The following is a 14989-nucleotide window of genomic DNA, read 5'->3' as shown; positions in this document are numbered from 1 at the left end:
GAAATGAGAAAAAAGGAGAGGGACTCCTCCATTCTATTCCTAATCCATCAGGCCGTAGGAGGATAATGCAACAGGTTCCATTGACCCCACCCCACCTATTAGCAGTGGAGGCTGATGGCCCCTCCATCATTGCTGGCATCTATCTGTGAGATAGGATAGGCACCAGGAAAGCAACATGCAGCATCCCAATGTGATACTCTGTACCCCAAAGCAACACCCTGGCACCCCCGTATTCATCAGTGTTATAATTGCAGCAAATCTTGTACAAAATGTGTCATGCGAGGTGTTGATGAAAAAGTTATGGTTTGCTGAATACAATTATCCTATTTGTATGCATGTATCATTTTTGTATCTGAAGTTATGAATATTGACTATGTATCTGTATTTCAAATGTGTTTGCTCCTGTGGTAACTCCCACAAGGTAGTTTACATCCAGTTTAGCCAGCACATTGTGAATGGATTATTCAAGTTGATGGGCCATCAGCGAACAGAATATGGGTAATGGCCCCTGCTATGACTCATCGAAGCATGCAAGAGCATGTGACCAGCTTATGTGACACTGGTCTCCATCTTGTGCCTGTACTTTTCCACTAACTGTGCTGGAGGCTTTGTTTGGGACAATTAAGTTCCCTCCACATTGAAGAAGCTATAAAACGGGAAAGTGACATTATCACTTGGTCTCACTCCCCCCACAATTCAATACCTGGAAACACCCCAGGAACAAAGACTTTGACTGGGAAGCTGGTCCCAGGCTGGAAAGGAGTAGTCCCAGCCTGTGTATGGAAAATTGGTGAACTGTTTGTACCATCAGGGTGAGACACTGCTTGACTCAAATCCTGTCTAGTTTATAGAACTTAGATTGCGATTTTGTTTTATTTCTTAGGTAATGTACTTTGATCTGTACACTTTTTACTTATAATCACTTAAAATCTATCTTTCTGTAGTTAATAAATCTGTTTTTTATATATATATATATATATATATATATTTTTACCTAGAACAGTGTGTTGTTTGAAGTGTAAAGGGAAATCTGCTCAGGAACAGAGGCTGGTGCATGTCCTCTCCACATTGAGGGAGGGGCGAACTGGATAAATAACTTACACTGGTCAGGCTTCTGACAATGGCAAGATGGTACAGCTGTGGGTTCCTAGGCTTGGGAGCTGGGGGGGGAAGTGGCTGGAGCCTGCGTATTGTTAGTTCATAAGTGTCTGGAAAAAGCATTCAAGTAACTCAGTAGGGTGTGTCCCTGCCTGTAAATGTTCGTGTGAGTAGAGGACTAGGAGAGGTCTTCAGCTTGTCACAGCATCACAGTGAGAGAGGGAGCCCAGGCTGGTGAGACAGAGAGCTCAGTGGTATCCCAGTTTCAGGCTGCACCCCAGAGAAGTACATCACCCCCCCACACACACACACACCCAGGCTCTTCCACAGAGACGAAAGAAGACAGAGGCAGAAGAGGAGAGCAAGGAAGTTCTGCTGTTGCTGCTGGTCTCCAGTGCTCTGGTGAATGTCCTCAGACAATCCCTGTGAAATACATATACAATCTTCTGCTGTTTCTGAGAGTTGCACACAGCAGCAGGGAAAAGGAAAATCTTGTAAACAGAAGAAAAAAAAAAACTGGTGGGGATACAGGGCTGATATAATATACCAAATCATCTTTAGGACATTTTGTGCAACTGACCAGAGTTCAAGTCAACTGGGTGCCTTTAAACTACATCTTTTTTCACCAGTCTGGGCATAACTAATCTGTGAACATACACATCTAGAAAGATGATGTCAAGAGTACTACTGTTCACCTGGTTTGGAATCTGGGCTTGATGACCTGGTTAGCTTTTGGACCTTGCGCACTGGTCTGGTTGCTTTCTTCTCCTTGCTTTTCTCAGGGGGTTTCTCTTTCCCTGTTGAATCCTCTGAAAAGCAGACAGTATGTGTGAACTGTTAGGTGATACCCCATGGGAAGGAAAAATAAAACTCAGAAGCAAACCTGCTTCAGCATTTACCCTGATTAAGTGGGGATTAGTCAGAGAATGCAGCATGATCACTCCCTAGGTCATACCCACTCCCTTAGAATCCAGCAGTTCCATCTGCTATAGAAAGAACTAGGTACATAAGAACATAAGAACTGCCATACTGGGTCAGACCAAAGGTCCATCAAGCCCAGTATCCTGTCCTCTGACAGTGGCCAATGGCAGGTGCCCCAAAAGGAATGAACAGACAGGTTATCATCAAGTGATCCATGCCCTGTCACCCAATCCAAGCTCCTGGCAAACAGAGGCGAGGGACACCATTCCTGCCCATCCTGGCTAATAGCCATTGATGGACCGATCTTCCATGAATCTAACTCCCTTTTGAACCCCGTTATAGTATTGGCGTTCACAACACCCTCTGGCAAGGAGTTCCAGAGGTTGACAATGCGTTGCGTGAAAAAAATACTTTCTTGTGTTTGTTTTAAATCTACTGCCTATTAATTTCATTTGGTGGCCCCTTGTTCTTGTATTATGAGAAGGAGTAAATAACACTTCCTTATTTACCTTCACTATACCACTCATGATTTTATAGACCTCTATCATATCCCCCCTTAGTCACCTGTTTTCCAAGCTGAAAAGTCCCAGCCTTATTAATCTCTCCTCATATGGAAGCCGTTCTATACCCCTAATCATTTTTGTTGCCCTTTTCTGAACCTTTTCCAATTCCAAAATATCTTTTTTGAGATGGGGAGACCACATCCAGGGGCGGCTCTATGTATTTTGCTGCCCCAAGCACGGCAGTCAGGCAGCTTTCGACGGCGCGTCTGTGGGAGGTCCACCGGTCCCACGGCTTTTCGGACCTCCCAAGGCTGCCTGACTGCTGCCCTCACAGCAACTGGCAGGCCGCCCCCCACACGCACTTGCTGCGCTGGTGCCTGGAGCCGCCCCTGACCACATCTGCACGCAGTATTCAAGGTGTGGGAATAGCATGGATTTATATAGAGGCAATATGATATTTTCTGTCTTATTGTCTATCCCTTTCTTGATGATTCCCAATATTCTGTTCACTTTTTTGACTGCTGCTGCACATTGAGTGGATGTTTTCAGAGAACTATCCACGATGACTCCAAGATCTCTTTCTTGAGTGGTAAGAGCTAATTTAGACCTCATCACTTTATATATATATAGTTAGGATTATGTTTTCCAATGTGCATTACTTTGCATTTATCAACATTAAATTTCATCTGCCATTTTGTTGTCCAGTCACCCAGTTTTGGGAGATCCTTTTGTAGCTCTTCGCAGTCTGCGTGGGACTTAACTATCCTGAGTAGTTTTGTATCTGCAAATTTTGCCAACTCACTGTTTACCCCTTTTCCCAGATCGCTTATGAATATGTTAAATAGGACTGGTCCCAGTACAGATCCCTGGGGGACACCACTATTTACCTCTCTCCATTCTGAAAACTGACCATTTATTCCTACCCTTTGTTTCCTATCTTTTAACCAGTTACCAATCCATGAGAGAACCTTCCCTCTTATCCCAAGACTGCTTATTTTGCTTAAGACCCTTTGGTGAGGGACCTTGTCAAAGGCTTTCTGAACATCTAAATACACTATATCCACTGGATCTCCTTTGTCCGTATGCTTGTTGACCCCCTCAAAGAATTCTAGTAGATTGGTGAGGCATGATTTCCCTTTACAAAAACCATGTTGACTATTTCCCAACAAATTACGTTCATCTATGTGTCTGACAATTTTGTTCTTTACGATAGTTTCAACCAATTTAGTACTGAAATGAGGCTTACTGGCCTGTAGTTGCCAGGGTCCCCTCTGGAGCCCTTTTTAAAAATTGGCAACGCATTAGCTATCCTCCAGTCATTTGGTACAGAAGCGGATTTAAATTATAGGTGACAGATGACAGTTAGTAGTCCTGCAATTTCACATCTGAGTTCCTTCAAAACTCTTGGGTGAATACCATCAGGTCCTGGAGACTTATTACTGTTTAGTTTATCAATTTGTTTCAAAACCTCCTCTAATGACACCTCAATTTGGGAGTTTCTCAGATCTGTCACCCTCTGTCACCCAAAAAGAATGGCTCAGGTTTGGGAATCTCCCTCACATCCTCAACAGTGAAGGCCGATGCAAAGAATTCATTTAGTTTCTCCGCAATGGCCCTATCTTTTTAGTGCTCCTTTAGCATCTCGATTGTCCAGTGGTCCCACTGGTTGTTTAGCAGGCTTTCCGCTTCTGATGTATTTAAAAACATGTTTTGCTATTACTTTTGAAGTCTTTGACTAGCTGTTATTCAAATTCTTTTTTGGTCTTTCTAATTATATTTTTATACTTCATTTGCCAGAGTTTATGCTCTTTTCTATTTTCCTCATTAGGATTTATCTTCCACTTTTTAAAGGATGCCTTTTTGCCTCTCACTGCTTCTTTTACTTTGTTGTTTAATCACGGTGGCTCTTTTTGGGTTCTTTTACTATGTTTTTTAAATTGGGCTACATATTTAAGTTGAGCCTCTATTATGGTGTCTTTAAAAAGTTTCCACGCAGCTTGCAGGGATTTTACTTTTGGTACTGTACCTTTTAATTTCTGTTTCACTAACCTCCTCATTTTTGTGTAGTTTCCCTTTCTGAAATTAAATGCTACGGTGTTGGGCAGCTGTGGAGTTTTCCCCGCCATAGGGATGTTAAATTTAATTATATTATGGTCACTATTACCAAACGGTCCAGCTATATTCACCTCTTGGACCTGATCTTGTGCTCCACTTACGACTAAATCAAGAATTTCTTCTCCTCTTGTGGGTTCCAGGACTAGCTGCTCCAAGAAGCAGTAATTTAAGGTGTCAAGAAACTTTATCTCAGCATCCCTTTCTGAGGTGACATGTACCCAGTCAATATGGGGATAGTTGAAATCCCCCATTATTATTATTATTATTATTATTGAGTTTTTTATTTTAATAGCCTCTCTAATCTCCCTGAGCATTTCAGAGTCACTAACACCATCCTGGTCAGGTGATCTGTAATATAACCCTACTGCTATATTCTTATTTTTCAAGCATGGTATTACTATCCATAGAGATTCTATAGTACAATTTAGTTCATTTAAGATTTTTACTTCATTTGATTCTATGCTTTCTTTCACATATAGTGCCACTTCCCCACCAGCATGACCTGTTCTGTCCTCCCCATATATTTTGTACCCTGGTATTACTGTGTCCCATTGATCATCCTCATTCCACCAGGTTTTTGTGATGCCTATTATATCAATATCCTCATTTGATACTAGGCACTCTAGTTCACCCATTTTATTATTTAGACTTCTAGCATTGGTATATTAGCATTTTAAAAACTTGTCATTTTTTGGCTGTCCCCATTGCATGACGTAATTGAATGGGACTTTTTTTCATTTGACTGTTTCTTATCAGATCCTCCCTGTATTTTATCATTTTCCATCCTCTCCTCCTTATTAGGACATAGGGAATCTCCATTTATAGATCCTCCCCAAAGGGATGTCCAAACCACATGCTCCTCCGCACATCGGCTTTCCCGCAACCCTTAGTTTAAAAACTGTTCTACGACCTTTTTAATTTTAGGCGCCAGCAATCTGGTTCCATTTCGGTTTAGGTGGCGCCCATTCTTCCTGTATAGGCTCACCCTCTCCCAAAAGCTTCCCCGGTTCCTAATAAATCTAAACCCCTCCTCTCTATACCATTGTCTCATCCAAGCATTGAGACCCTGCAGTTCTGCCTGTCTAACTGACCCTGCGCGTGGAACTGGAAGCATTTCAGAGAATGCTACCATGGAGGTCCTGGACTTCAATCTCTTACCTAGCAGCCTAAATTTGGCCTCCAGGATCTCTCTCCTATCCTTCTCCATGTCACTGGTACCTACATGTACAACGACCATCGGTAGGTAGAATTCTACTGCTACTCCAAGGCCCACAGGTTAGACACCACAATGCATTGCTTAGGCTTACCCTTATAGCTTTGCCCAAACACACTCAGAATGAACATTTTGCCTCAAAAAATGTTTACATAAATACTAGAAAACTGCAAAGCCATAAGTATGCACAGATAACAGCCATAACAGATCGTTAGGAAGTTCACTTTGGGGTTTAGAAGTCACATTAATAGTTTGGCATATCTGAGGTAATGTTGCTTTTTTATTCTACTAAAGGACAAAGTAAGTTTTACAAAGTACATATTAATGCTCCACCTGAATGGGCTACGTCTAGCTCCTTCATTGTTGAATACATGACCCTCTTCATTTACATTATGCATGCTAGCACATTTAATCCTTGGCTCCCAACCAATCCATCAAAATGTGATAGACTAAATAGCGGAGCATTGTACTTTCTGCAATTGTGCCTGCAGAATTTTCCACAGAATACACCCTCTGGGTATGTCTACACTGCAATTAAACACCCACTGCTGGACCGTGTCAGCTGACTCTGGCTCACGGGGCAAACATCTACACCGCAATTTTACAGCCCTGCAGCCTGAGCCTGAGTCAGCTGACCCAGGCCAGCCAGGGTGTGTGTTTGCTGTGTAGACATATTCACGGATTCAAAATTGTTCTGCATCATTTAAGCTTTCATTTAAAAAAAAGACTTAAGCCTTAGCCCTTATGGCTGCAAAGAAAGCATATAAAAAGTGAACCAAATCCGAGTCAGTGCATTGTTACCAATGGGCTGGGTAGACTAAGATAAATATGGTATTTTAAAATGCATTTAGCTAAAGTGTTTTAACACATTGTTTTAAACTCTAGCGTAGACAGGACAAGATTTATTTTAACATGTGTTTAGTTGATAGAGATGAACCCAAGGGTGGGATTCAGAATCAGCATTCCCACTGAGTAGGATACATGTGACCACTATCACAATTAGAAAAACCTCACAACATCATCATCATCATCTGGGGATAGCAGTCATCCGCTGTAGGATATTGTGAAGGTATATCTAAAGGACATTTCCAAAAATCTGGGATAACAAATGTGAATTTGAGTGGAAAGGTCAAGAGCAGATAGATAACACATAGCTAAGGAGGGTTCCACAAGATTTTAGGACAGAGCTGGGAAAAGCTAAGTTTTGCTTATAGTTCTCAAAGTGAGCCCCAACTGATTTTGTAAAGAGTTTAGATTGTTTTCTTGTGCTGATTTTTAAATACATTAAGAGAAAAAAATAATTACATTAAATCATTTAATAATTCATTAAAGAACAGGCTTAGTGATAAAAGACCTTTGAATTTTAGAAACTGAACAGTCTCTCACAGGCAAAATGGATCTTTAATACTTATATAACAAAGCCATAAAAGTCCAGAGAGTTTGTGCAGAATTCTCCAGTTATTTTTTGTTGGGAGATGTTTGCAGGATAATTTATGTGATCTCAGCATATTTTTAAAACAGCAAGGCACCGCAAAAAAAAAAAAAAAAGACAATATTTCTAGATCTACTCTCAATAACGTTAATAACCCCATGTCAGAACCACAACTTACATTATTCTGATACTATGAAATCCCAAATTTTACTGGAAGAGAATGCATAGGAAGTGAGAGAGAGTCTCTCTCTCTCTGTGGAGGGGAAGGTGTTAGAAAATGACTGTTGTATAGGCTTAACATTTTGGAGCTTAGGGAAGGACTGTACTTAAAATGACCATTTCTGAACAGAGATGGCATCTACTGGGACATGTGTTGAATCCTACCCTGGGTTAAAATCTTGAAACATCTTAAGTGGGTGAAAGATGTAAGCATAATCTTTTTGACAAGTAAAAGTGACAAAAATATTTCAAAAAGCAAATAATTCAGTAAAGTTATTCAAATGCAAATTAAGCTTGTTTGAACTAAAAACACCACTTAAATTAGGAGCATTCGAGGCTTCTGGTGAAGTTACAAATATGGCAGAATATACATATGTGGACCATTGAAAGCTTGTTTTGACTGGGTAATTTTGATAAAAATAGATTGTTGTTCTTTCTGGACATTTTTGTGAGGATCACTTGTCAACTTCTTCAGCTTGGCAGCAAGTTCTGAGTGTGAAGGAAGATGGATCATGACCACCATTACTTCAGCCAACATTATTAACACTGGGGCCCAAAGATTTACTATTACACCATTGGTCCTTTTCCTTTACCTGAAATATGTTCTGACCAGATAAGAACAGGTATTTGGACAACATTTTATCTTTGGTATGATCCAAGCAACTCCCGAGATGAAAGCCTAAGATCCTCATTACACCCTCTGTGTGTATCAATTTCCATAGCCACTTTATTCCTCTCATCTCTTCTTTTTTCCTGGCTTCGTGAATCAGAAGCTATTTAACCGTATCATTTTGCTGTAGCCAGTCTAACAAACTAAAAAGCAGCCTTATCTCAGTAAAAACATCCTACAGACTTGCCAGAGGAAAGTAAAGACAATCAACAGCAGCCAAACAGTTTCCAGAGCCAGGAGGAGTAAAGCCAAGGACTTGGAGTGGCTAAATGGGCATGTGCTATACTTGTGGTCTTTCAGCAACTGAACTGTAAGCAAAGCCAGGCTACATTTTAGCATCTTTGGTTACGGTTTTCTTTTTGTCCTTTGTATGCATTTGTCTTAAGAAACAGCATTTGCTTTAACAAAACCTGAGTACTATTGCTAAAATTGATCCCCTGCCACAACAAGGACATTTAATGCTATTTAAAAGACTATCAAGCAAAGGTTTTTTCTCTACACAAAGAAAGGGAATAAGGGATATTACTGAAAACAATTCACTTGCATTGAGTTTTAAACATTTTCATTGCCCCTTCCCCCTTTTTGGTGTGTGTATTTATTAAACACTGAAAGAAAAAAGTTCATTTGGTAGTGTAAAATAAGCAAAGCCAAGCCCTTGTAAAAAACTCAAACCCCTGAAATCAAATTATTGTTAACAAAGCAGCAGTAAAGAAAACAAACAAGTAAATTATAAAACCCCCAAGATCCTATCTAATCCTCACAACAGACAAAACCGATGGAGTGCTGTAAGGAAAAAAAATCATGGCACATCATGACAATGTTTTTTTCATTTCCTGCTAGTTCACCTTTTTTGTCTCCCTTCTTTAGGGAAGAGTTACATAGCAACATGTGATTGTGGGAAGAGTTACCCTGGCACCCTTCTTACTGGAAAAACTTTTCCACTCCTCCTCCTCTTTTGAAAGTTGGATACAGCTGAACCTTCTGTTTCCCTTGAGACTTCTCATGTATTAATACCTGGCTTGACTTAATTTACCCCTTATAAGAGAACCTGGGATAAGAGTTGTCAAGACAATGAAAGTCCCTTTTTGGGTCCTGAAGTATCTGTACTGTCCAGTGATCTTTTGATTAGCATATGACATGACTTTTTACTCCTGACAGTTTAGGAGAAGTTAAGCTACCTCATAGCGGAACACACCACAACACAAAACATCTCCACAACTAATTTTGCGAGTGGGTAATTTGGTAAAAAGGTGCGTTGAAGGGGCAGAATTAAAGCTGTGCCACATAATGGTAGTAGTTGTGGTAACTGAAAGGTGTGCATTTGTTAGAACTGTCTGCATTTTTTCAAATGAAAAATTTTACCACAAAAAAGTGGGGTCTCATCAAAAACAATTTTATTGTGGGAAAAGATCTGATGAAATTTTTCAATGGGAAATTTCAAAATTAAATGACAAATTGTTCCACTTCAATCTGCATTTTTTATCCCCAATACAAAATAAAACAATCATTTGACTTATTTAAAAAAAATCCTGTTAGTTAAAAATGTTTTGCCGGGGGGCAAAAGTTTTTTCAACCAGTTCTAGTGCCTGTGGATGGAGTACAGCAGAGAGTCTGAAACTGGGAGGCACAGAATGTATTCTGGTGTGGGAAGCTTAAGAAAAACAAAAAAGTACTGCGCACATTTTATGCTGCCCTCTGCCTTGCCTTCAAAATTGGGAAGCCGAAGAGTGGTGGCTGCTGGCTGGGTGCCCAAAACTGCAGCATCACTTAAAATTTACATTACTATGTACTTAAATGGCTCTGTTTGAATCAATGCCTTCCTGCTTTTACTATTTAGCAAGAGTTGCATGTTGATTTTTTTACTGGTGTATTTACTTGTGTGGCAGAGGGCATAAACTACTACAGATACAAAGAATGGTGTGATCAAATAAGTTTAAGAAACACTGGAATACAGGATATGCACTATTAGGTAGCTCAACTTTTCATTTGCCATGCGTTTGAGTCAGTTAAGTTGTGTGTGTAGCAATCCTAGCTGCTTCTCAAAGAAGCCTGTGTGTATTAATAAGCTTAGATCTGCTTCTCACCTGTTAATTGGAGAGCTATATCTCGATACAACTCCCTACTGATGTTATGAAATTCCTCTTCATGCCACACCTTTCCATCAGGAGTGCGAATCTTTGTCTCAGCAGGATTGAAACCTACGGTAAACAGAGTTTTATCTAGATTTTGCAGAATACTTTAAAAACCTTGAGGAAAAAAAACTGTGCTATTAGGCCTTGTCTACACTACACAATTTTGTTGACAAAACAGTGGAGATGTACACATTGAAATGCTCCTCCCGCTGATGTAACTCCCCTGCTATGCCAACATAATAAAATCACCTCACTGAGAGGTATAGAGTTTATGTCGGTGTAGTTAGGTCTACATAGACACTGCGTTCCTTACATCAGATTTTGGCTGTCATTCTTGTCAGGTTCACGGCTCCAAATTGACAAGAAAGCCAACTCCTGACTACCAAGACGGCTGCTGCCTGGTCTCTGCTTCAAGCTGGGGTGCCACCCAGGCTCCCAACTCCCCAGTGGGAGCCCTGCCACTTCCCAGGGTCCTGGCTTTCCGCTGGGAGCACAGCAGCTGACCAGGTTCCGAGTGCAGATCTCCCCGCAGGAGGCAAGATGCCCCAGGCAGCTGCCCCGCCACTCCCAGGTGGGAACGGGAAGGCAAGAAGCCCTGGGGAGCAGCTGGGCTCCCAGTGGGGAGCTACATGGAGCTAAGAGCCCTGGCTCTCAGTCCCCCACATGGCTCCTCTGCAGACGGTGGAAGCGCCCCTTGTGAGGGCACGCACCATGGACAGAAAGAGGATAGTGTGGACACCAGCCACTGCAATAATTAATGCGATGGCTGTAAGTCGACCTAACATAGGTTGACTTATCTTTGTAATATAAACATATCTTTTATATGGTGCCTAAAAGGCTGTTTTCAGTTGCCAAGGTAAATTACATTAGGAGAAAGTACTACACTGCAAGCAGTTAACGAGCACTAGTTTAACAAGGAGCATTACCAAAAGTACAAATAAGGCCTGATTTTCCAAGTCTTATCAGAAATTCATACCTATTCCATGTGTCAAATTTAGAGAGTAAAAGACCAGGATTCATGTTTAGAGATTTCAGAGAAGTGTGTAAACTAACCAAGATGTTAGATTTCAAAAGAAGCTACTGTGCACAAAGAGGGGCCTAGGCACCCTTAATCTTTCCACATGTATTTATAGGCAGACCCACTCTCTATTCACTCACAAAAATATCATTGAGTTTAGGGGGAAAGCCGGATCCTAATTTCACAGAAAGGGCCCATTTCTAGTGCATGTGCAATAAACAATTTAAAAGAGGTTCCATTAAAAAAAGCTCTTGTGCACAAGACTGTATTTCCATTATAATCAGCAGCAGCTTTAAAAAAAAAACCTAACTCACTCAATGAGTGAACAATACTTTTAAACAATATATAAGAATATAATACGGTCAGATAATCTAAAGAGGCCCCATATTGGATTACCTGAAGTATGTTTTGGTTAATGTCAATAATTGTACCTTTTGAGGTTTCTGCATTTTTCTCTTTGTAAAAAAAGTGTAAATTTTATTAAGAAACGATGTTAGACCACCACCATTGCCATTCTAGACTCATAGAAATTATGGGAGCCTGAAGTTAGGACAAATACATGATCTTAATTCTTTGTGTTCATGGTGAAATACAAAGTGAAAAGCTTAAACTTGCACTTCCTGGCTTTTGCTTCAAACCTTTAAACTGTTTTAAATGCAGTTGGTGTTTAACGTACCTTTGATCAAGTGATTAGAACAAAAAAAAATTTCAGCATATATAAATTGCCAAACGCTGCACAGGACTACATGAAAATGCATCTAGTATGCAGATAACCTAAGAGAGTAATGAGATGGCATGCTCTAATTTTCTATTTTGACTGGGGAGAAGGTGCAGGAGGAATTATAAATGATGTAAAACATACTGAAGGTGTACATTTAGACGGCATAATTTCTTGCCTGTGGTCATATTTAAACGATTTCTACCCAAACAGACAGAAGTCACAAGCCAATTCCCATATTTTGACACGCTGCACAAAAACTCTCCTTTCTCTCTCTCTCTCCCCCTACATGTAAATAACATGAGATAGAGGGTCTACATACCTTTGTATGTTGGAGCAGGGGGTGCAACTGCCACTTTTCTGACTTTTGGCGTCACTGCGTTCTCCACATTTGTTACCACTACCGGCTGTTCGGCATATCCCAGAAGTTGTCCCTTGCTGCCTAATTCTTCCGAATGCTCCCATTGCTTCCTAATCCGCTCCTTCAGCTTCTCCAATTTAGCATCATGCAATTTGGCATCATGCTGCCGCCGTTTTAAGATTTCCAGCCTGTGGGCACTAGATGTACTAGTGGAGGAAGGAGAAGATTCTGCCAGCCTTATCCCTTTCAGTTCAGCATCCTGGGCTGTGCTACTCAAAGGAGTTTTAGTGCTGCTCTCATCTCTTCTGGATACATTAGTCTTTTCCTCCTCTGATCTTGTAGGGGTTACAGCTTTAAAAAGAGACTCAATGTTCTGCAAAGCATCAATTGCTGGTCGGTCATTCAAATACCTAACAACTGTATCATCTGCAGCAGAAGAACGTGGGCTTTCAAAATTTCTGTTATGTAAGTCACTTTCATTCCTGTCATGTATCATACAGCTCATTCCTTCAGTCTTATCCTGTGCTTCATTACGGTCTAAACCAGACAGCAAACATTTTGCCTCCAATTGACTAGCACTTTGATAAGATGGTGCACCATAAGTCTCCCTACCACAAAAGAAAGTCAACATTAGAAACACAACAGTAAAAACACCACAAACTAGGTTTGAAATAACTCTGTAGTCACCATCACATGAAGTATACAGTATGAATGCCTGTGAGTTTCTTAAATCAGAGAGAATGCTATTCACTGTGTAAAAATCTACCAATTTTAACATTTGTGACCATCATTTATGCTGCTTAAACTATAGTGGTCAGCATAACAATGGTTTCAACATTTGCTGAGATAAACTAACTTTTACACACACCAGAAAACCTCTGAAAGGTATGGATTTCTAGATGCCAATCAGCAATACCTATTAGATGACTCATGGAAACAAATACTTTATTACAATGGGCACTTAATGTTAGCTAATATAACGAAAGTTGCAAAAGTTTAAATTATGTCCCCATTTTTACATGCTCACCACTTTTCAAATGTTTCCCTATTTCAGCTGAAATTTTCTATACTTGGTTTCTGCTTTGAAGGTGATTCCTTCCCACCCCTTGAAACTTTGAGCAAAATCCCTTCAGTAGCTTAGGTTTGGCAAGAGTGAAAAAAAATGTGTGCACAGTTCCTTAAGTTAGCATTTCTTAGTTCAGAAAATGTATAGTAGACAATGAAGCTTCTAAGTTGCAGAGAAAGGAACTTGCATCTGACATGTGTGCACAGCATAGACAAACTGATGAGAAAGGAACTTACCGATCTTTCAGACTGAATTGGGGGTAGAGCAGTGAACTTAACAAGGTTCACTAATAGATGTTATCAGCTCAGCAAGCTAATTTACCTCCCAATATCTTCCATCCCAACAGTTCTCTCTCTTTTTAAAAACCCAACAACTGTTAATGGAATGTTAACAGTTTGCAGTATCAAGCAATCAGAAGTAAGAAAATTCCAAAAGATAAGGCTGTTTTGGAAGCTGACTGACATTTCTTATATGCAGTATTTTAATGCAAATGTGCAGAATCAGGGTTTGTAACATCTACTGATTCAGGGCATGCATAGGTTTTGGCCAAACAAGTGAACTGAGTGGGAAAAGCAGTTTTCAGCAGCTTTCCTGGAAGAGAAGGGGGGAGACTGGGAACAGAGTGGCCCAAGCACTGCAGCACATTTTACAGAAAGAAGGAATTATAACAGCTAGAGTTGCTACATTCTTATAGGAGGGTGGAAGAGTGAGAAGTAGAGTGGACCACAGCTTCTGTTGCCTTAAAAAAAAGGGAGGTAGAATCTAGGTACAGAAGACTCAAGTGAAAAAAGGGATCTGCACCCAGGAAGGTAAATGCCATCTCTTCGGGCAGCATGCTGAGAGCAGACAGCCTGGAAAGGGATGGGGTAGAAATGATTCAACCTAGAACATAAAAACAAAAATGGCCATACTGGGTCAGACCAAAGGTCCATCTAGCCCAGTATCCTATCTACCGACAGTGGCCAATGCTAGATGCCCCAGAGGGAGTGAACCTAACAGTGATCTCTCTCCTGACATCCATCTCCACCCTCTGGCAAACGGAGGCTAGGGACACCATTCCTTACCCATCCTGGCTAATAGCCATTAATGGACTTAACCTTCATGAATTTATCCAGTTCTCTTTTAAACGCTGTTATAGGCCTAGCCTTCACAACCTCCTCAGGCAAGCAGTTCCACAAGTTGACTCTGCGCTGTGTGAAGAACTTCCTTTTATTTGTTTTAAACCTGCTGCCCATTAATTTCATTTGGTGGCCCCTAGTTCTTGTATTATGGGAACAAGTAAATAAATTTTCCTTATTTACTTTCTCCACATCACTCATGATTTTATATACCTCTATCATATCCCCCCTTAGTCTCCTCTTTTCCAAGCTGAAAAGTCCTAGCCTCTTTAATCTCTCCTCATATGGGACCCGTTCCAAACCCCTAATCATTTTAGTTGCCCTTCTCTGAACCTTTTCTAATGCCAGTATATCTTTTTTGAGAAGAGGAGACCACATCTGTACGCAGTATTCAAGATGTGGGCG

At 40.6% G+C, this 14989-nt stretch overlaps 1 protein-coding gene across 5 annotated transcripts in view; it reads right to left on the bottom strand.

Annotated features, from left to right (window-relative positions):
* Positions 1-14989, bottom strand: part of CEP350 (centrosomal protein 350) — a 140813-nt gene that overhangs the window by 113475 nt on the left and 12349 nt on the right. For 4 of the 5 annotated variants that reach the window (XM_054037450.1, XM_054037454.1, XM_054037451.1 and 1 more), the window contains exons 5-7: positions 12362-13008; positions 10256-10369; positions 1794-1907 (exon numbers count right to left, since the gene is read on the bottom strand). In XM_054037450.1, the coding sequence (XP_053893425.1) occupies positions 1794-1907; positions 10256-10369; positions 12362-13008 (875 nt within the window). The remainder of the gene's footprint in view (positions 1-1793; positions 1908-10255; positions 10370-12361; positions 13009-14989) is intronic. The other variant, XM_054037453.1, reaches the window with a different exon arrangement.

The sequence above is a fragment of the Malaclemys terrapin genome, chromosome 8 (genome assembly GCF_027887155.1).
Source record: "Malaclemys terrapin pileata isolate rMalTer1 chromosome 8, rMalTer1.hap1, whole genome shotgun sequence".
In the NCBI taxonomy this organism is placed as follows: domain Eukaryota; kingdom Metazoa; phylum Chordata; order Testudines; family Emydidae; genus Malaclemys; species Malaclemys terrapin.
This window is presented reverse-complemented; position numbering and strand designations above follow the sequence as displayed.